General features: G+C 39.5%; 1 protein-coding gene across 1 annotated transcript; it reads left to right on the top strand.

Annotated features, from left to right (window-relative positions):
• The first annotated feature begins 435 nt into the window (after positions 1-435).
• On the top strand, positions 436-21,701 carry LOC120299803 (guanine nucleotide-binding protein G(i) subunit alpha-1). The gene is made up of 8 exons (XM_039325014.1): positions 436-572; positions 11,299-11,341; positions 11,432-11,573; positions 11,908-12,065; positions 15,133-15,261; positions 16,795-16,924; positions 17,332-17,485; positions 20,534-21,701. The coding sequence occupies exons 1-8, from the start codon at positions 455-457 to the stop codon at positions 20,722-20,724; spliced, it is 1,065 nt and encodes a 354-aa protein (XP_039180948.1). The 5' UTR covers positions 436-454; the 3' UTR covers positions 20,725-21,701.
• The last annotated feature ends 417 nt before the right edge of the window (positions 21,702-22,118 follow it).

Below are 22,118 nucleotides of genomic sequence, written 5' to 3'. Positions count from 1 at the left end.
TTCTTCTTCTTCTTCTCCTCCTCCTCCTTCTCCTTCTTTTTCTTTTTCAAAAGGCTACAGTTTGCAAGCCTCCCCGCGGTAGCTCATCCTCTCTTGGGTGGATTATTTTTTTCCTTCTTATTGCACCTTCCTCCTCCTCCTCCTCCTCCTCCCCCTCCCCTCCGACTTTCCTCCCCGAAGTGCTGAAATATTTTGCAAGGAACCCCGGGACTCTTTCCTTTCCTTTCCCTCCGACGTTTGGATCCTTTGGCAAAGCTTGGGACGGCGGGTCGACCCCCCTCCGGGACCTCTCTCTTCCCCACTTGGGGTTTTTTTTGGGGGGGGGGTGCTTGGCCGGCTCAGTTTCCCTTCCACCCTATCCCGGCCTCCCCCTTAGCTAAGTCTCTTCTCCCCCTCTTCTTGCTGGTCTTTCTCCCCCCCCCCACCCCCACCCCCCAAAAAATAACCCCCCGCGATGGGCTGCACTCTAAGCGCGGAGGACAAGGCGGCGGCCGAGCGCAGCAAGATGATCGACAGAAATCTCCGAGAAGACGGAGAGAAAGCGGCCCGCGAAGTCAAGCTCCTACTTCTGGGTAAGGAGATACTCCTAAGAGGGGTGTCTTTCACCCTCTTCCCGGAGGCCGCCTTCCCCTCCCCTCCCCCCGGTATCCAGTGTCAAGGGATCCTCTGCAATGTGTTGTATATTTACCCACGTAGTATGGCTGTAGGATGATTATTCGTGTGCAGTCTGGCTGTAGGATGATTGAGCATATTGCTTATCTTCTTTACTGCCCCCTCTTATTGGGTATTATTGTGATTATCGTTAATAATCATGTAATAATCAGAAACAAACTCCTTGTGTGTTTGATCACCCTTGGCCAATAAAGAAATTCTATTCTATTCTATTCTATTCTATTCTATTCTATTCTATTCTATTCTCAATAGATCCTATCCTATCCTATCCTATCCTATCCCATCCCATCTTATCCCATCCCATCCCATCCTGCATTCTATTCTATTCTATTCTATTCTATTCTATTCTATTCTATTCTATTCTATTCTATTCTATTCTATTCTATTCTATTCTCAATAGATCCTATCCTATCCTATCCTATCCTATCCCATCCCATCCCATCCCATCCCATCCCATCCCATCTTATCCCATCCCATCCCATCCTGCATTCTATTCTATTCTATTCTATTCTATTCTATTCTATTCTATTCTATTCTATTCTATTCTATTCTATTCTATTCTATTCTATTCTCAATAGATCCTATCCTATCCTATCCTATCCTATCCCATCCCATCCCATCCCATCCCATCCCATCCCATCTTATCCCATCCCATCCCATCCTGCATTCTATTCTATTCTATTCTATTCTATTCTATTCTATTCTATTCTATTCTATTCTATTCTATTCTATTCTATTCTATTCTATTCTATTCTATTCTACTCCACTCCACTCTACTCTACTCTACTCTACTCTACTCTACTCTACTCTACGCTACGCTACGCTACGCTATGCTATGCTATTCTATTCTCAATAGATCCTATCCTATCCTATCCCATCCCATCCTGCATTCTATCCTATCCTATCCTATCCTATCCTATCCTATCCTATCCTATCCTATCCTATCCTATCCTATCTTCCAATATCTATTCTATTCTGTTCTGTTCTATTTTCTACTCTATTCTACTTCTCTCCTATATTCTAATTCTTATTTTATTCTACTCTACTGTACTCTACTCCTATTCTATATTCTACTCTTATTTCTATTCTATTCTATTCTATTCTATTCTATTCTATTCTATTCTATTCTATTCTATTCTATTCTATTCTATTCTATTCTATTCTATTCTATTCTACTCTACTCTACTCTACTCTATTCTATATTCCAATATCTATTCTATTCTGTTCTGTTCTATTTTCTACTCTATTCTACTTTTCTCCTATATTCTAATTCTTATTTTATTCTACTCTACTGTACTCTACTCCTATTCTATATTCTACTCTTATTCCTATTCTATTCTATTCTATTCTGTTCTGTTCTGTTCTATTCTATTCTATTCTATTCTATTCTATTCTATTCTATTCTATTCTATTCTATTCTAATGTAAAATGGGGCAAAACTCAGTTACAAATGTTTCACTTAGCAACATAAGATTTTGGGCTCAGCTGGGGTCATAACCTGAGGACTTGCTTGTACCTGGAAGGCTGATGGTGGATGGAAATGAATACCGGAATAGAAGGTCTCCATTCAAAAATAATAATTCCCATTCAAAGTGTATTCCCTAACTTTTATGGATTTGTATTATGTATGTGTGTGTGAGAGAGAGACACAGAGAGAGAGAGAGAGAGAGAGAGGGAGAGGGAGAGAGAGAGAGAGAGAGGTGAGACAGATAGACAGACAGACAGATAAGAGTCAGAGAGAGGACAATGGAACTGCTTGCCACCTGGAGTTGTGGGTGCTCCATCGCTGGAGGTTTTCAAGAAAAGATTGAGCCATCATTTATCTGGGATGGCATGAAGACTTCTACCTTGGGCCTGGGGGTTGGACTAGAAGACCTCCAAGGTCCCTTCCTATCTAGAATTCTATAGAGAGGGAAAGAGGGAGCATTCCTCAAACATCTGGAAAGTAGCTGATGTGGAATGCCAGTATTAGTAGCTTTTCTCCTCCATCTCATCCCCCCTGCCCCAATCATTCATATGTTTTCCATTTCCTCCCTTCCTTTCCATCGTTGTTGATCCATTTTGCCTGCCTTTCCTAAGCTTGGGCCTACGGAATTCTGGGAGTTGTAGTCTTAGCACTAATAGAAAGCACAAGGTAGGAAATGCTAACTCAATTATGGCTTATAAAATCAAATGGCGTGCAGCCAGCTGTAAGTAGTTCACGTTACCGAATATCTATTTTTTCCAAGGTTATATTTCCCCCCCCCCTTTATGCCAAGGCCTCTTCGCTGTAACAGCAGGAAAATCCAGAGAATATGTGCTTTCTTAAAGCACTTTGTTACGGCTTTGCCGTAACCAACACATGTACTTCCTTTCAAAGCTTCCACAACGCAGTGTTACTCTATTGTTACGATCTGTTGTGTGTAAACAATACGATGATATCACAGGCAACCATTTCCTTTTATTCTAAAGAAAACACCTGCCCTTCAAAATCAACACGATTAAATCACTTTCAGGCTGTTGACTGCAAATCTGCTTCCTCAAAAATAAGTTTGGCTGAATTCTGTGGGAGGGAGAACGTAATAATAATGGTAAAGTTGGAATGGACCTTGGAGGTCATCTAGTCCAAACCCCTGCTCAGGAAAGAAACCCTATACCATTTCAGATAAATGGCTGTCCAGTCTCTTCTTAAAAACTTCCAGTGTTGGAACATTCACCGCTTCTGGAGGCAGGTTGTTCCACTGGTTAATTGTTCTAACTGTCAGGAAGTTTCTCCTTAGTTCTAGGTTGCTTCTCTCCTTGATGAGTTTCCATCCATTGCTTCTTGTCCTGCCTTCAGGTTCTTTGGAGAATAGCTTGACTCCCATTTCTTTGTGGGCAACCCCTGAGATACTGGAACACTGCTATCATGTCCCCCCCTTGTCCTTCTCTTCATTAAACTAGACATACCCAATTTCAGCAACGGTTCCTTATATGTTTTAGCCTCCAGTCGCCTGATCATCTTTGTTGCTCTTCTCTGCACTCTTTCTAGAGTCTCAACATGTTTTTTACATCGTGGTGACCAAAATTGGATGCACTATTCCAAGTGTGGCCTTACCAAGGCCTTGTAAAGTGGTATTAACACTTCACATGATCTTGATTCTATCCCTCTGTTAATGCAGCCCAGCACTGTGTTGGCCTTTTTGGCAGCTGCAGCACACGGCTGGCTCCTATTTAAGGGATCGTCCACTAGGACTCCGAGGTCCCTCTCACAGTTACTACTATTGAGCCAGGTACCCCCTATATTATACCTGTGCATTTGGTTTTTCTTGCCTAAATGTAGAACTGTAGTACAGATCTAAATGTAGAACTTAGTACAGATCTAAGCCAAATCTTTGGATCATATTACGTAAGTCCTCAATGTACGACCATAATGGAGCCCAAAATTTCCGTTACAGGCGAGACACTTGTAAAGTGAGTTTTGCCCCATTTTACGACCTTTCTTGCCACAGTTGTTGTGTGAATCCCTGCAGTTGTTAAGTTAGCAACACAGTTGTTAACTGAATCTGACTTCCCCCATTGACTCTGCTTTTCAGAAGGTCACAAAAGGAGGATCACGTGACCCCGGGATGCTGCAAACCGTCATAAATACGAATCGGTTGCCAAGCGTCTGAATTTTGATCACGTGACCGCAGGGGTGCTGCAACGGTCGTAAGCGCGAAAAGTGGTTATAAGTTGCTGTTTTCAGTGCCGTTGTCATTTTGAACGGTCACTAAATGAACTACTGTAAGTCAAAAACTACTGTAAGTCAAAAACTGCCTCCAGAAGTTGTGAATTCTCCAACACTGGAAGTTTTTAAGAAGAGATTGGACAGCCATTTGTCTGAAATGGTATAGGGCAGACACGTCCAACTCGCAATGTCACGTGACGTCGCGCGACATATTGGAACTTTTTCCCGGCAATGGGATGGACACGGTTTCACCGTGACGTGTCTGGCCTGTGGGCCGGCAGTTTGACACCCCTGGTATAGGGTTTCCTGCCTGAGCAGGGGGTTGGACTAGAAGACCTCCAACTCTATTATTGTTATTGTTATTCTTATTGCAGTTCCCTGTTATTTACAATGCCCACCGAAACATCTATCTCCAAAAGAGCTGTGTGTAATTATCAACGTACACTACATGGGAATCACTCCTGTGTGCGTTGCAAGTTTGCCAGTTTACTTGGAAAGTCTTCCTCATTGTATTGAGTGGGTTTAGTAGGACTCTTCACTGCAGCCCCGTTGTGTAACCCAGCTCTCGGCTCACTGCAGAATTTTTTGCAACCTCTTGTTGTTAACAGTCTCTTGTAACAAAGTTTTCGTTTACATTTCCAGGAGAAATTTGAGGAGTGTCTTAGAGAAGAGAATACCTCTAGCTCAGGGTTGAACTGTGGGGCCCTTGGTGCTCTCTGAGGGGGGTGGGGGTTCCCACAAATATTTTACTAGACAACAAATCAACTTGGAGAGCAAGCAATTAAATTTTGTTTTTAATGTGTGCCATTGTGCCTCCAGTAAAAAATGACAATAAAGGTTGTCTGTCTGTCTGTCTCTCTCTCTCTCTCTTTATCTATTTATCTCTCTGTCTCTGTCTATCTATCTGTCTGTCTGTCTATATCTCTGTCTGTCTGTCTGTCTATCTCTCTATCTGTCTACCTGTCTGCCTGCCTGCCTGCCTGCCTGCCTGCCTATCTGTCTGTCTGTCTGTCTATCTATCCAGTGCTTTTTTGGGGCGTTCTGTGACCAAAAAAGCCCTGTATCTATCTATCTATCTATCTATCTATCTATCTATCTATCTATCTATCTATCTATCTATCTATCTATCATCTGTCTGTCTGTCTGTCTGTCTGTCTGTCTGTCTGTCTGTCTGTCTGTCTATCCAGTGCTTTTTTGGGGCATTCTATGACAAAAAAAGCCCTGTATCTATCTATCTATCTATCTATCTATCTATCTATCTATCTATCTATCTATCTATCTATCTATCTATCATCTGTCTGTCTGTCTGTCTGTCTGTCTGTCTGTCTGTCTATCCAGTGCTTTTTTGGGGCATTCTATGACAAAAAAAGCCCTCTATCTATCTATCTATCTATCTATCTATCTATCTATCTATCTATCTATCTATCTATCTATCATCTGTCTGTCTGTCTGTCTGTCTATCCAGTGCTTTTTTGGGGCGTTCTATGACAAAAAAAGCCCTATATCTATCTATCTATCTTTCCATCAACAATGGCAAGGAAAGCTGTTAGTATATCACTATCACTAGAGTCCCTTCTAGCACTGATGGTGTTACCTAGTTTGGTAATGAAATGTTTGCAAGAAAACCACCAAGCTCAGAGAACACCAGGGACCAACACAGAACAAGTACCACAGCCCTATTAGAGAGTTGCACACAACAGTTGTCATATCTCCTTAATTTTCCTTTCCCCAGACTAAATACTTTCAGCTTGTTCAGAGAAGTTTGTTTCTCCCTGCTCTGTCGCTCACCCCCATCCTTCTTAAAACACATCATCAAAAAATAGACACTAACACTTTTCCACATACAGTCTAATCAGCGCTATTCAAAGAGCAACTATTATTTGTAATAATATGGTCAGGATTCTTGTGTTTAGATATATTCACCCATGTAGGCTTACCTAATATTTTAAATGCTGTATCAGACGTGACACAGGGCAGGGCAGCTGGCTCTAATGCTTTTCTTAAATCCTGTACCTTGTCAGAAACGAAGAGAGAAGTACATAACATACTTGTGTTTCTGCCAGAGTGACTTGTTTCAGATAAGTGGATTTTGCTATCTTTTATGAAATTAAATTTGCTAGCTATGTTATCATGTTCCTTTCGGCCTAGGCTGGCAGCAGGTCCCATAGTTAGTTCCCAGTTAATTCTCTCTTAGATCGGGGCTAGTACCATTTAGATCAGTGGTTCTCAACCTTTTTAATGCCGCAACCCCCAACCGGTCGTAAGTCGAGGATTACTCAACCGGTCGTAAGTCGAGGACTACTCAACTGGTGCAACACCGTTTGCAGAATGGGGCTTTTGGCGGGCTCAGCAGGGCAGAGACAGCCTGGACAATTCCTATTGGCTTTGGAAAGCCAATAGAATTAGACTCTATTCAAGAGAGTCTATTCTATTGGCTTTCCAAAGCCAATAGAATAAAAGGGAGTAGCACAGCTAAGGAAAAGGGGAAAAAAAATGGCGGACTGTGTTGTTTGGCAACCCCCGTGAAATGGTCGTTCGACCCCAAATGGGGTCCCGACCCACAGGTTGAGAACCACTGATTTAGATTAATAAAACTATTTTTTCAACAGGTGCTACTGTAGATCCTGAGTGCCCTGGATACATTGAGCTTCTTGCAGTAAGAATTTAGATCTTGTTAAAAAATATCGTAGCTATGAAGTAGCTCAATCACTTGTAGTATAGAAACTGTTGGTTATGTGTATTTTCCTAGGCTGATGCTTATATTATAGAAAAGTTTCCAAATGAAAATCCAATTCTTTTTATTGTTTCTGTAAAGCTGAACTATGTCCACGGGGAAACAAAAATCAGACAGGGCTAGCTAGTTATGTATTATGAAGAGTTGTTGTATATTAATCAGCAAAGTTGTTGTTGTTATTATTATTAAAGACCTAATTCACAATAATATTACGGTTCAGTATTACTTTCTATTTTAAATGAGTTTTTTTTCCCCTCTACCTTTTTGCTGATCCACCTGAAAGAATTGGGGAGTACAGTTTACATACTGTGTGGCAAATAATATTTAAATTTCATGTGGTTTAATAAAGTACATCATACACGTCTTCCTTAAATGTCCGTCAAAAGCTATTTTTGAGCATCGTTCAAAATGTCTGTAAATCTTACTTCTGTTAGTTTGAGTAAGCTTGTTTCCTTTTTTTTGTTTTGTTTTGTTTTTAAATAAAAAATAATCAAATTGTAATATAATTTTTCTTAATTATGGCTTTTAAATCAAATAGTTTGTTCCAAAGTTTAATAACAAGACACCCTACAAAGTTTCTCAGAAATGAAACTTTTGTCATTCTTTAAGACTTACTACTAATGGGAGAGCCACTTATTTGGCAGAATGAATTTACAAGCTACAACATTTTGGTTTGCAAAAGTCACAAAATATTGTTTAGACTTTAGATATAAACCTAGTACAATGTTATGTCACAACTTTGGACTAGATTACATCTGATTTACTTTGGCCACGTCATGCATGTAAATTCATTGGAAAAGTCTGAATTCATTATTTGTCTGAAATGGTATAGGGTTTCCTGCCTGAGCAGGGGATTGGACTAGATGACCTCTAAGGTCCCTTCCAACTTGATGATGATGATGATGATGGTGATAAGTCCATGATGTTAGGAATGGTTAGTGGAAAAAGAAAAAAGGGTACGCAAAGAACATGTTGGCTTGCTAACATGAAATCTGATGCAAAGTTGAACATATGACAGTTGAAAGAAGCTGTGATTGACAGGTTAGCATGGCGAGCACTTGCCTATAAATTCGCCAAGAGTCGACACGAATCAATGGTTAAAAATAACAAGAATAAAGTTATATGTATTTAATTCATTAGTCTGTGGTTTACTTAGTAGATCAACAACTTGTGTAGCTTTTCCCCAGAGAAGGTGCAACAGATGACTCATTCCTGCATTTTTGTTTCAAAGAAGAAAACCCACCAATTTGCAATGCAGTTTTGATTGGGATTGAACTAAATATATAAATGTAAATGAGGCAGAGGCAGTTAAGAGGCACAGTGGTGAGAATGCAGCATTGCAGGCTAATTCTGCCCATTGCCAGCAGTTCGATCCTGACCGGCTCAAGGTTGACTCAGCCTTCTGTCTTTCTGAGGTCGGTAAAATGAGGACCTAGATTGTTGGGGGCAAGATGCTGACTCTGTAAACTGCTTAGAGAGGGCTGTAAAGCACAAGGAAGTGGCATATAGGTCTAAGTGCTATTGCTATTGCTATCTAAGCCGTGGTGGTGCAGTGGTTAGAATGCAGTATTGCAGGCAGACTCTGCCCACTGCCAGGAGTTTGATCCTGGCCAGCTCTAGGTTGACTCGGCCTTCTATCCTTCCGAGGTCAGTAAAATAAAGACCCAGATTGTCGGGGGCAAGAGGCTGACTGGTTAGAGAGGGCTGTAAAGCACTGTGAAGTGGTATATAAGTCTAAGGGCTATTGCTATTACGTTCTGTACTCTGTGAGCCATGCTCTTGAAAAACACAGAAGACCAAGTCTGTGTTTAAAATAGTATATATCAAGGCTGTTTCAGCAATCTGATTTAAATGGATAGCTCCTTGTTTTGGTGATTATTAAATAGTTGGAAGCAAGCTTAAACTGGTGTGAATCATCCAATACTTTATTTGATCTTAGTATGCCATTTGTCTACCTCTTAAATATTTTATAGTGTATTTTACCTATATATATAGGTAATTATGGGCGAGTGATATGCAGAGCTTATTTTCCTAGAGGTATAAAATTCTATTAAGAATCTGAATTATATGAATAAATATGAAAGCATATGTAAGATATATTCAGGAGTATGTGTCTTTCCCCTTTATTAGCTGTGCCCAAAGAGAGATTAGATTATGTTTCAATCTTAAATCTGAAAATCAACATAAATCAGAGAATGCTTATTTGGGTTGTGTGTTTTTCCTACAGGTTTTCCATCTCTAGGAAAACAAACTCCACATGTTTCCCCATACCTGCCTAAATATTTAGACGAAATGGGATATGCTCTGTTCATAAATATAATGGTTATATATTTAAGAGGTTATATATTTAATTAATGGCATGTTGAGATCAAATAGATTGTCGGTTGATTCTAAACATCTTTAAAATAACAGATCTTATACAGACATTTTTTTTCTGAATTGCAACATTAATGCAATCTTTAGGCATTTATCTCTATCTAATAAACAAATAGAATAGAATACTCTTTAGAATAAAATATTCTTTATGGTCAAGTGTGATTGGACACACAAGGAATTTGTCTCCAGTGTATAAGCTCTCAGTGTTATTTTAATTTAATATTTAATAATTTAATTTAATTTAATTTTAAATTTAATTTAATTTTAAATTTAATTTAGTTTAATTTAATTTAATTCTACATTAAATATTTATTTTTGATCTTCAGACTTCTGAAAAGTAGAAATAGACTTCTCTTAGCTGGAACTATATTCTCACTTCCAGACAGCAAAGTCAGTAGTTCAAATTGCAAAGAAAGTGTTGGGAGAAATCAAGGCAAATCCTTCAGATATTTTTTTTCCATTTGGCTGAACAGCTAACCCTATGTAAGATAAGTATAGATCTTGATTTAATGAAGGAAGAGTAGAGTACATTGATGTTCACCAAACCAATCTAGCTTATCTAAGTAAGGAAGAATAAGTGAGTTATAAAAATGTCAAGAGATTCTAGGAAGAAATTGGAATACGTCTTGGAGAACCGTGATCCTCATATTTGGTATTAATATAGAATATGGGCCAGAAAATTTGATCCACATTCTAAGACGGTAACTATCAGGGTTGAGAGAAGCATTGAAGCAGTAAAGGGCTGTTAGATAAGGAATGTAATTTTCTTCTGCTTAAAAATATGTGAATGGTTGTGTCTACAAAGGGGGAAGTGGTGTGATGGATTAGAGTAAAGAGGCAATTTCCTGGGAAGAATGGAGCATATTTCAATGATGGAGGGCAGACAAGAGGCAGAATAGCCTAGAGCTGGACAGGAGACAGAAGATGAGATTTAGGATAGCCACTCACTAGAATCTCCCAGGATTAATCCATTAGGATAGCATAGTTTAGCCTGGCAAGATTCTGTCTATTGCACGTAAGCAAACAAAGAACTGAACTTCGGCTGGATTGTTCTATGTCATTTTGGGGCTGGGGCTGACAATATCCTTTGTTTTTATCAGAACAAAGACCGCACGATAGTTTATTAGAGATGCAAGCACCCTGCTGAAATTTCATGGCAAAAATCTGAAAGCTAAACTATTCATTTTCACAGTTTATTTTATGTAGTTTTCACATTTAAGGCATAGATCATCAAAGAAAGAAAAGAATCTTGCTCTGTAGATAGAGGGAAAACCTGGAAGAGGTGAAAAAAATGTCTCTGTATCTCGATCATCCAGGTCATGGTTGTTCCAAAAGGTGCTTTTCCAAAAAGCAATTGGACTTTCTTGGTTTTTCCTTGGAAAAGTTTCGCGTCTCATTCAAGATGCTTCTGAAGAACTTCTTCTGAAGAACTTCTGAAGTTCTTCAGAAGAAAACTCAATTGTCTTTTGGAACAACAGCTCTGCCATTTTCTTTGACATTAGCCAATACACACCTCTGCCTAGGTCTGCAAAATCAGTCAGACAATCAATCAATCAATCAATCAATCAACCAATCATATAGCTCATAGTCATAAATTTGTACCTGTCCCTTAAAAATGGAATTTTGTTCAAGGTAAGAACCAGGTCAATGAAGTCTGGCTATTAAATATACAACTGAACTTGATCTCTGGACTTGCAAGATTGATGTCAGCTTTCCCGGTTAAGCCAAAGAGGAAATATGTCAGATGAGCTAATTCTACTACATTCCTTTATTTAGAACATTTCCATTAAATAACTCATTGTGTCTTTCTGGTTTTTTTTTTTTTTAGGAGCCGGTGAATCAGGAAAAAGCACAATTGTCAAACAAATGAAGTACGTATGCCTAAGCATGAGGATATACACTTAGTAAAATCAGGAAATGATGTCATTAAACTAAAGGATGCTTTTATTTTTCCTGATCAGAATTATCCATGAAGCTGGATATTCAGAAGAAGAATGTAAACAATATAAGGCAGTTGTCTACAGTAATACGATTCAGTCCATTATTGCTATCATAAGAGCTATGGGGAGACTGAAAATAGATTTTGGAGATTTAGCCAGGGCTGTAAGTATTAGCTTTTTAATATTCCCTTTAAATACTGTTCTTAATTCTGAAATTAAAAATTCAGAAATTCAGGAACATTGTAGCTGTCACTTCCTTTTTTCCTAAAAATTACTTCCCACTAAGAAAGTATAAAACTGCAGTGAAAACCTCCAAAGGTAGCAATTCCTACAAAATGAATGAGGTTTTTTAAACAACTTCTTCTTCTTCTTCTTCTTCTTCTTCTTCTTCTTCTTCTTCTTCTTCTTCTTCTTCTTCTTCTTCTTCTTCTTCTTCTTCTTCTTCTTCCTCCTCCTCCTCCTCCTCCTCCTCCTCCTCCTCCTCCTCCTCCTCCTAGGATGATGCACGTCTACTCTTTGTCCTTGCTGGAGGAGCAGAAGAAGGTTTTATGACAGGAGAACTTGCTGGGGTGATCAAAAGACTTTGGAAAGATCTTGGTGTTCAAGCCTGTTTCAACCGATCAAGAGAGTATCAGCTTAATGACTCAGCTGCATAGTAAGTACGCAAAAAGAATTATGCCATCTGATGCAAATGCTATGACATAACAAACCAGAGCTTTGATTTTTGCAGAAAATGAGAACAGCCAAAGCCACTTCAACCAAGGTAAATTTGCACAGAAACATATGTACCCCTATAGATCTAAAATAAAACCAGGTTGATTGAATACACACTTAGAATCCTGCATGCAGTTTTGGTCACCACAACATAAAAAAGTTATTGAGACTCTGGAAAGAGTGCAGAAAAGAGCAACAAAGATGATTAGGGGGCTGGAGGCTAAAACAAAGGAAGAACGGTTAAAGGAATTGGGTTTGTTTAGTCTAATGAAAACAAGGACTAGGGGTGACATGATAGCAGTCTTCCAATATTTAAGGGGCTGCCACAGAGAAGAGGGGGTCAAGCTATTTTCCAAAGCTCCAGAAGGTAAGACAAGAAACAATGGATGTCAGGGAGAGAAGCAACCTAGAACTAAGGAGAATTTCATAACAATCAGTGGAACAGCTTGCCTCCAGAAGTTGTAGGTCAGTGGTGGCAAACCTATGGCACGGGTACCAGAGGCGGCACTCAGAGCCCTCTCTGTGGGCACGCGCGCCATCGCCCCAGTCCTAGGCCTTCAGCTGGGTTTTATAAACCTTTTCGCTTTAGGACTCCGCCGCCGTGTGCAAAAAAAAAAAAAAGTTCAATCAGTCAATTTCAACTTCTTGCGTTGGAATTGATTGATTGAACTTTTTAGTCCCACCCAATCTGCTGTTACCACTGCAGCCACGCCCACTCAATGGGCCACGCCCACCCAGCACCCGACGTTGCATAAATGGGTTTTGGGTTGCAGTTTGGGCACTCGGTCTCTAAAAGGTTCGCCATCACTGTTGTAGGTGCTCAATCACTAGAGGCTTTTAAGAAGAGATTGAACAGCCACTTGTCTGGTATGGTACAGGGTCTCCTGTTTGAACAGGGGGTTGGACTAGAAGACCTCCAAGGTCCCTTCCAACTCTATTATTCTGTTATTACAAAAGTCTATCCTTACACTAATCAATACCTTACAGTACAGATCTCTGCTGCTGCTGATTCTATTTAAGAATTGGAGACTATTTCTGTATAACCACTCTGATTATCTCAATGAAGATTACAGTCAATCCTTGATTTACAACCCTTCGTTTAGTGACTGAAGCTACAATGGCACTGGGAAAAGTGATTCACAAGCATGCCTTACACTTATGACTGTCTCAGCATCACAGTGTCAAAATCTAGGGGCCCTCATAAATCACTTTTTTGTTCGAACTGCTTGGTTAGAAGTGGTTTTTTTATTGGTGATGGAACCGACTTCAAAAGTTGATCATTCCATAAAAAAGGCTCTGGTTTTAATTACAATTTGTTTAACGCGAATGTGTCAAAACACAATATTCCTGGAAAAATATACAGGTCATTGCACATCTGGCAGAAAACTGAACATGGAATCACTTAATTGTACAGTATAAGACATCACAATCTTAAGTCTCTCCTTTTTTTTTCTAGTGGCTTTCACATACGGAATCAAACTTTGTTTTAAACAATTGATTTTGTAAATGTTTGTGGAGATTCTCAGTCATCCAGGTCATGGTTGTCCCAAAAGTGCCTTTTCAAAAAGCAACTGGACTTTGTTTTTACCTTGAAGATGTTTCGCTTCTCATCCAGGAAGCTTTTTCATTTCTGACTGAACGGAAGGATTTATAATCCTTGCAGTCATCTGGTCATTAGTACTCTTTCTGAGAGGAGTGATTGAGGCCACTTGGAGGTTTATCTGTGCCCTCAGATTAATTACAACAGAATCTTTTAAGCCAGGGGTCTTCAAACATGGCCCTTTTATGACTTGTGGACTTCAACTCCCAGAATTCCTCAGCAGCATACCTGGCTGAGGAATTCTGGGAGTTGAAGTCCACAAGTCACAAAAGGGCCAAGTTTGAAGACCCCTGCTTTAAGCAGTTCTAAGAAGGTTCCACACCCATTTGCACTATTCAGGTGACCCTGAGGGCACAGATAAACCCCCAAGTGGCCTCAACAACTCTCAGAAAGGGTACTAATGACTAGAAAGGATACAAATCCTTCCATCCTCCGCCATTCAGTCAGAACTAAAGAAGCTTCTTGGATGAGAAGTGAAACATCTTCAAGGTAAAAAAAAGTCCAGTTGCATTTTGAAAAGGCACCTTGGGAATAATTGATTTTGTAAATTAACCCAAATATTAAGAAAGTCTGACGTTCTCCAGTTCTGATTAGAATAATGTTTTCTAGGGTGATAAACATGATTGCTCTGTATTTATTTAGAAATAAGTTCCATTGAATTATGATTTTTCTGTAGGGCTGTTATTCTAGTCGTATCTACAGTATCTAGACATAAGTCTCATCAAGCTAGCTTTTTGATAAACATTGAACTGAAAGTAAGTCCTGCTGAAGACACCAGAATTACATGATTTCAAACATTAATATTTCACATTAGGATAGAGCAGAGGTAGGCAACCTTGGCTCTTTTATGACTCGTGGACTTCAACTCCCAGAATTCCTGAGCTAGCCATGCTGAAGGGAAAGGGAGAGTTTCCAAGCTGAGCCATGCTGGTTCGGGAATTCTGGGGGTTGAAATCCATGAGTCATAAAAGAGCCGAGATTGCCTACCCCTGGGACAAAGGTTTCTGAACAAATCTTCCATTTTTCCATCTAAGTAACATCTATTGATTAGTTCTGGGTAAGTTGGTCACACAACTGCTACTTGAAGACTTGCCAACCATGGAGAAGGTTTTGAAGGTCATACCTTGGAGAGAAGAATCATCAAGTCCATCTGGCATTTGCCTTTTTGCTAATCATTGCTATTGCTTAGCATAATGTATGAATTCAATCTTCATACTTGACTTTGTAGCCATCTTCTAAATAGCTTTCAGAAGCTGAATCTGTTGTCCATACAACCAGGACCACAATTCTTGGAGGCTGTCCTCAACTTCAAAGCAGTTAAAAGAATATTTTGGTGAAGCTAACCTTTCTTATATGTATAGTTCAATTTAAGATTTAAAAGCCCTCAATATTTATTCTGTTTTACTAGCTATTTGAATGATTTGGACAGAATAGCCCATATCAGTTATATTCCAACACAGCAAGATGTCCTCAGGACCAGAGTGAAAACGACAGGAATAGTGGAAACTCATTTCACTTTCAAAGATCTCCATTTTAAGTAAGTAATGGCCTTAAAAATACGATACTGGGTGTCCAGTGTGTTATTCAAATATTTTCTTCACATGAAATGTGGAAATAGACTATATTGCTGTCCAGAACAGAGTATCTCATAATATTTTTTTAAGCTGGCAAGCATAGGGGGAATTCCACATTATGTACATGCTGAAAAGCCACCATGAAAATACCACCCTTATATTCTTGTGTGAGGCTTGTGTGATGTTATTATACAACCCTTGCCCTCCCTGAACGCTCATGCCTGTTCTCCAAATTTGGGAAATTTGTAACAATCACAGAAAGAAATATCCATGGAATCCCCCCCCAAAAAAAACGTGTTTTGCAGCCCTCTGATTTGATTTGCTAATGCTTTGATTTGGAATTCCAAAGGTGCTTTTTCAAAAGGCAACTGGACTTTCTTGTTTTTTTCCTTGAAGACGTTTCGCTTCTCATCCAAGAAGCTTCTTCAGTTCTGACTGAATGGTGGGGAATGGGACGATGTATATTCCTTGCAGTCATCTGGTCGTTAGTACTCTTTCTGAGAGTTGTTGTGGCCACTTGGAGGCCTATCTGTGCCCTCAAGGTCACTTGAGTAGTGCAAACGTGTGTGCAGCCTTCTTGGAACTGCTGAAAGGACTGTGTTGTAAACAGGAGGTGGGTGTAGTACTCTTTCTGAGAGTTGTTGTGGCCACTTGGAGGCTTATCTGTGCCCTCAAGGTCACTTGAGGAGTGCAAACGTGTGTGGAGCCTTCTTGGAACTGCTGAAAGGACTGTGTTGTAAACAGGAGGCGGGTGGTGTATCTCTCCCCTCTGTTGAAAGAGGGCTGTTCAATCTTAATGTAGATGGCCTCTTTGACTCCTCTTTCAGACCAGTGGTCCTCTTTGTCCAGAATGTGGACTTTGCTTTTGAAGATAGCCTGGAAGACTCCATAGAAATTTGATTTGGAATCGGTTTCAGTGCAATGATTCAACTGAAGAATCAAACTGAAGGAGCACTTTGGGGTTTTGTACATACTTAAGAGACTAACTACAACAATCTTATAAGCAAAGAACATGAAGAGGTTTTCAGTATGTCCTCAGCATGAAAACATGTGTAATGCTTCCATATTAAACGTAAAATCATGAAGCTCTTCACTATTATTTCATTGATTCATTCATTCATTCATTCATTTGTTCATTCAGTTTGTGATCTTTTTAACTTAGTTTGGGACAGAAGGTGGGCAATAAAATACAAAACTGAAAATCAAACATGGAAGATCCTGGGAAATAGCAGCTCCAGAAAGGAGCACATTCCACAGTTTTATGATTAAGGATCTAATCTGCAAAACCGAAAGGAAAAATAGACGTATCTTCTAATGAATGTAGAGATATGACACATATATTGTGAAATGGGTTTAATTTTTCTTCCAAACTCACTAGACTTGGTTTATAGCCTTTCTCATCAATTATAGCTGTTCTAATTAATTTTGGTCTAGGTAGAATCCCATCTTGAAATCAGCTGATTGGAGGGATTTTTTTTTTGGCTCTTCTTTTACAGGATGTTTGATGTTGGAGGCCAAAGATCAGAACGAAAAAAGTGGATTCACTGCTTTGAGGGAGTTACAGCTATAATTTTTTGTGTGGCACTTAGCGATTATGACTTGGTCCTTGCAGAAGATGAAGAAATGGTAAGTAAGTAAGTTAGTAAGTAAGTAAGCTTGCTTAGAGATGAATTAGTGTTCTGTTTTTAAGGATTTGCTTATTTGTTTCCAAACAGCATTCTTGGTGTTAAAAAATACTTCTTAGAAATAATCATGATAAACACATTGTCAAATATTATAAAAAAATACTTTATTTGGATAAAAGGTAGCCGAACCAAGCAATAGCTAAACTATTTTAAGATGGTCTTGCATACATTTGAATGATTGATTTGAATAATTCAAAATAATTGTCTGAAATAAGAAATGCCTCAGACTTTGTCCTTGTTGTTTAGGTACATTGAGTTTTATTTCCTTGATCTATTTCACTGCGAGTATTTGTGAATTGATCTTGATATTATTAAACTGATATATTCTCTCTTTCTTTCCAACTGCAGAATAGGATGCATGAAAGCATGAAATTGTTTGATAGCATCTGCAACAATAAGTGGTTTACAGACACTTCTATTATCCTGTTCTTAAATAAAAAGGATCTCTTTGAAGAAAAAATTAAAAGGAGTCCTCTTACCATTTGTTATCCAGAATATCCAGGTATATCTCTCTCTCATGTTTTATGCAGAGAAAACATGTTGAGGGAAGGAGAATAAAAAAAAAGAGAATTATTGTCTTGGAACTTTCTGAGTATAGTAAATATTGACAAAAAATGTTTGTTCTCTTAAATAATAAGAATCTGATAGGATGTGAAGGATATTTATGGAACTGTTTGCTGTACATACTCCAGATTTTACCTCTCACATAAAATAATGTGATATTTTAATAACCGAATTAGCATTATTATGGAGCAAAATAGTGGCACAGACTTAAGAATCTGTGTGTGGTGTGATGTGAACATTCTACAAAGTGTTTAACTTGTCATTGTAATTGTGTACTGTGCTGTAGCAGACTAACAGTTACTGCACTGAATAGTTGCATATGCAGAAGTAAATTGTAATTTAGAGAATATAGTAAATAAGCCAAATAAAATATTGGCAACTCGAAGCAACGGCTGGCAACCAAAGGTCCTTGTAGGCCTCAAGCCTGCTATTAAAATTTAATAATTAAATTTCAACTGCAAACTTTCTCTTTCCTCCTCCTCCTCCTCCTCCTCCTCCTCCTCCTCCCAAACTCTGATTTTTGACGTTTTTAGGAATTTTAAGGGAACTTTTGATGATTATCGGCCATCAAATTGGTTTCAAGACTAGTGACCACATATATTTTCCCCAGGATGAATTCTTTAATGCTGACGTTACTACATCTTTGAAAGATCATTTATGGCTCAGGAGAAAGTTGAAAGGCTAATTTTTTTTGGTCAAAACACATTGCTGGCCTAAATATAATATAAAGATGCCATTGTTGGGGAATTTAATCCAACCCAATCATGTCAACCAGAGGGAACTAAAGCAGCAACAAAATATCTTATTTAACATATTGAGGAGCAGACTAGGATCTCCTCCCATCATGCAGCCATTTAAGACTAAGATGTAGAAAAATGTTCTTCTCTATTTATAGGCTATGGAGTATATTCAGAAATTATTTAAGGAACGGGCTTCATTATTTTAAATTAGGGAAATTGCATCTTTTAGTGGTGGCTAAACATCGTCACTGATGCATAAATTATGCAAGACCTAGTCTAACAGATGTTCTTTGTGTATTGTTTGTGATCTTGGCATCTTACAGTGTGAGAATGGAGAATGAGGGAGCTATTTCTTTCGTTGTAGAAGCCATTTTGTTTCCTACAAGGCGAGCTGTGGCTAAAATGGCCCCCAAAGGGTTTTTTTTTTTAAAGTAAAGTATTTAACTAAAATGATTCTTACATAGAAAAAGAAGATTTTATAAAGAATTTTAAAGATTTCGTGAAAGAAAATATTTTTTCCTCCATGCTGTGAACAAGCTAATATAAATGACAGATTATTACATTTGCTAATTACAGGAAAGTCTTTTCATACATGGAAAGATTTGGCCCATAGAGTCGTCAAGAGTCGGACACAATGGATCCCATAATCATCATAAGAGTAAAGTCTAACAAAATCATTAGTAATCTGAAGTAGTGGTGAAGGGACCCGAGTATAAACCAGGATACCATGACTACTAGTCCTGATTTAGACACAAAATCAGCTGGGTGGTCTTAGGCCAGTCAATGTCGCTCAGCCCTAGAAAGAAGGCAATGGCCAACCACTTCCAAAATCTTGCTTAGAAAGCTGCAGGGATCTATTTGGGCAGTAATCAGGAGTCAATCCTGATTTAGAAGCATTGATATCTCCATCCATTCACTACAGGTACACAAGCTAGCTACAATAACATTCCAGCAAAGAGCTTTGTACCATGGGGAAGTATTGATTGTCAAGCTTGAGAGGACGATTTACCCAACCTCCCCCAATGCTTTTCCAAGACCTAAAGTTTCTTAAAATGTAGTCCTTCAACTTCAGCCATTTTCAGAACTATGGAGAAATTTCCTGTCAGTGAGGACAATTAATCAGTGGAACGGCTTGCCTCCAGAAGCTGTGGGTGCTCCATCACTGGAGGCTTTTAAGAAGAGACTGGACAGCCATTTGTCTGGAATGGTATAGGGTCTCCTGCTTGAGCAGTGATGTTGAGACCCTAAAAAAAGAGCAGATAAGAGCAACAAAGATGATAAGGCCCCTGGAGGCTAAGCAATATGATGAACTAGGTATGTCTAGTCCAAGGGTAGGCCATCTTGGCTCTTTTATGACTCGTGGACTTCAACTCCTAGAATTCCTGAGCCAGTATGGTGAAACTATGGCCCCTTCATGAATCGTGGCCTTCAACTCCCAGAATTCCTGAGCCAGCATGGAGGAAACTTTGACCCCTTCATGACTCGTGGACTTCAACTCCCAGAATTCCTGAGCCAGCATGGCTCAGCTTGGAAACCTCTCCCTTTCCCCTCAGCGTGGCTGGCTCAGGAATTCTGGGAGTTGGTCCATGAGTCATAAAAGAGCCAAGGTTGCCTACCCCTGGTCTAGTCCAAGAAAGACAAGGATTGGGATGACGTAATATTTTTAATTTTCTAATATTTGAGGGGTCATCACACAGAAGAGGAGATTGACTTATTCTCCAAAGCACCTGAGGGCAGGACAGTAAAGGAGAGATCCAATTTATCAAGGAGAGATCCAATTTAAAGCTAAGGAAAAAAAATCCTGGCAGTGAGAATAATTAATCAGTGGAATGGCTAATGTCCAGAAGTTCTGGGTGCTCCATCACTGGAGGTTTTTGAGAAGAGATTGGATTGCCACTTGTCTGGAATGGTATAGGGCAGGAGTAGGCAATCTTGGCTCTTTTATGACTCGTGGACTTCAACTCCCAGAATTCCTGAGCCAGCCACGCTGAGGGGAAAGGGAATGTTTCCAAGCTGAGCCATGCTGGCTCAGGAATTCTGGGAGTTGAAGTCCACGAGTCATAAAAGAGCCAAGGTTGCCTACCCCTGGTATAGGGTTTCCTTCCAGAGTAGGGGGTTGGACTAGAAGACCCCCAAGGTCCCATCCAATCCCGTTATTCTTGCAAATGTCTTGAAAGACCCCATACCCTGCCTCTCTCCCAAGCTTAAAATGTCTAAACTTTGCTGTTTTTCCCCCACACCTTTAGGATCAAATACATATGAAGAAGCAGCTGCGTACATCCAGTGTCAGTTTGAAGACCTAAACAAGCGAAAAGACACAAAAGAAATCTACACCCATTTCACCTGTGCCACCGATACCAAGAATGTGCAGTTTGTCTTCGATGCGGTCACCGACGTCATCATAAAGAATAATTTGAAAGACTGTGGTTTATTCTAAACATGTACATCCAACTCTATTTTTTTTTTTTACAAAAAAACCAAATGTGCTTTTTTAAAAAAGACCATGAATATTTTTTGGGGGTGGGGGTTTTATTTATTTTTATTTATATGTATAATACGGGGGGGGGGTTGTCCGTGTGTGGCCTTGAGTTAACGAATCAGTTCAGAAAGTCAGTCCTGCTACTTTATGTAGTCACCCATGCGTTCTAAGGACCGTGAATGAAATATTGTCTTTCATTCTGCAAACTATTTTTTTCTATATGTTCATTGGATGGGTTTGAATAATGCTAGGCAGCCATGAATAGTGCTGTGGAGCATTGACCAGATAGTCAGTATGGTTCTTGTGATTACACAATTGAAGCCCTGCCCTTTTCACACGTGTAGCACATAATAGAAGGGGTCATGTCTTCATTATGACCACCATCCTACTGTTTTAAACACTCCTGGAGATGCCTTGTCAAATACCTTGATTGTGCGTTGACTTTTGTTGGGTTTGTGAGATCCTTGGTGCTCTCTAAACTTAGTGCTTTTCTTGCAGATGTTTCATTACCAAACTGGGTTACATACATCAGAGAACACCAGAGACGGATGATGTTACCTGGTTGGGTAATGAAACGATCTGCAAGAAAACCACCAAGCTCAGAGAGCACCAAGGACCCCACAGGTCAACCCTGAGCTACGAATATTCACTTCTACTGTTTGGTTTATGTAAACACTGAACACAACATTTAAATGATTTGCTGCATCTTACCGAGTGCTCACGTTTGAAAAGCTGTTTGTTACTGTACAAATACCATGATTTTGCTTTGGGGATTGTTAACCCCACTTCTAAAATAATCCTTATTTTTTTTCATGTTATGCATGTTGCCTTCTTTTTCTTAAATGTTATTTATAGGTCTGTAATTAGCGTTGTAAACTCTCTCTTGCCTAAAGGAAACTTTCCACTTGCTCAGGATTAAATAGTAAATGGCCCAATCACTTTTCCTAGAATTAGCATTCTTGAAAACCAGTGTTTAATGTTTCAACAATTTTTTACTCCCCATCTTGTGTTCTCCAATGCCAAACAACAGAAAAAGAGAACTGGGCGCGAGAGTTAAAACAGCACCACACAATCTCTCTCTCTCTCTCTCTCTCTCCTTCATTTACCCCTCGCCTCCCTCTCCCTCTCCCCTGTCTCCCTCCCTCTCCCCTTCCTCTCTGACTCCCTCCCTTTCCCTTTCCTTCCCTCTCCTCCCTCCCTCTCCCTTCCCTCTCCCTCTCCCCTCCCTCTCCCTCCCTTTCCCTTTTCTTCCCTCTCCCCCTCCCTCTCCCTCTCCCCTCTCTCTCCCTCCCTTTCCCTTTTCTTCCCTCTCCCCCTCCCTCTCCCCTTCCTCTCTGTCTCCCTCCTTTTCC

Source organism: Crotalus tigris, unplaced genomic scaffold (assembly GCF_016545835.1).
Source record: "Crotalus tigris isolate CLP2741 ecotype Arizona unplaced genomic scaffold, ASM1654583v1 scf7180000024315.672297, whole genome shotgun sequence".
In the NCBI taxonomy this organism is placed as follows: domain Eukaryota; kingdom Metazoa; phylum Chordata; class Lepidosauria; order Squamata; family Viperidae; genus Crotalus; species Crotalus tigris.
This window is presented reverse-complemented; position numbering and strand designations above follow the sequence as displayed.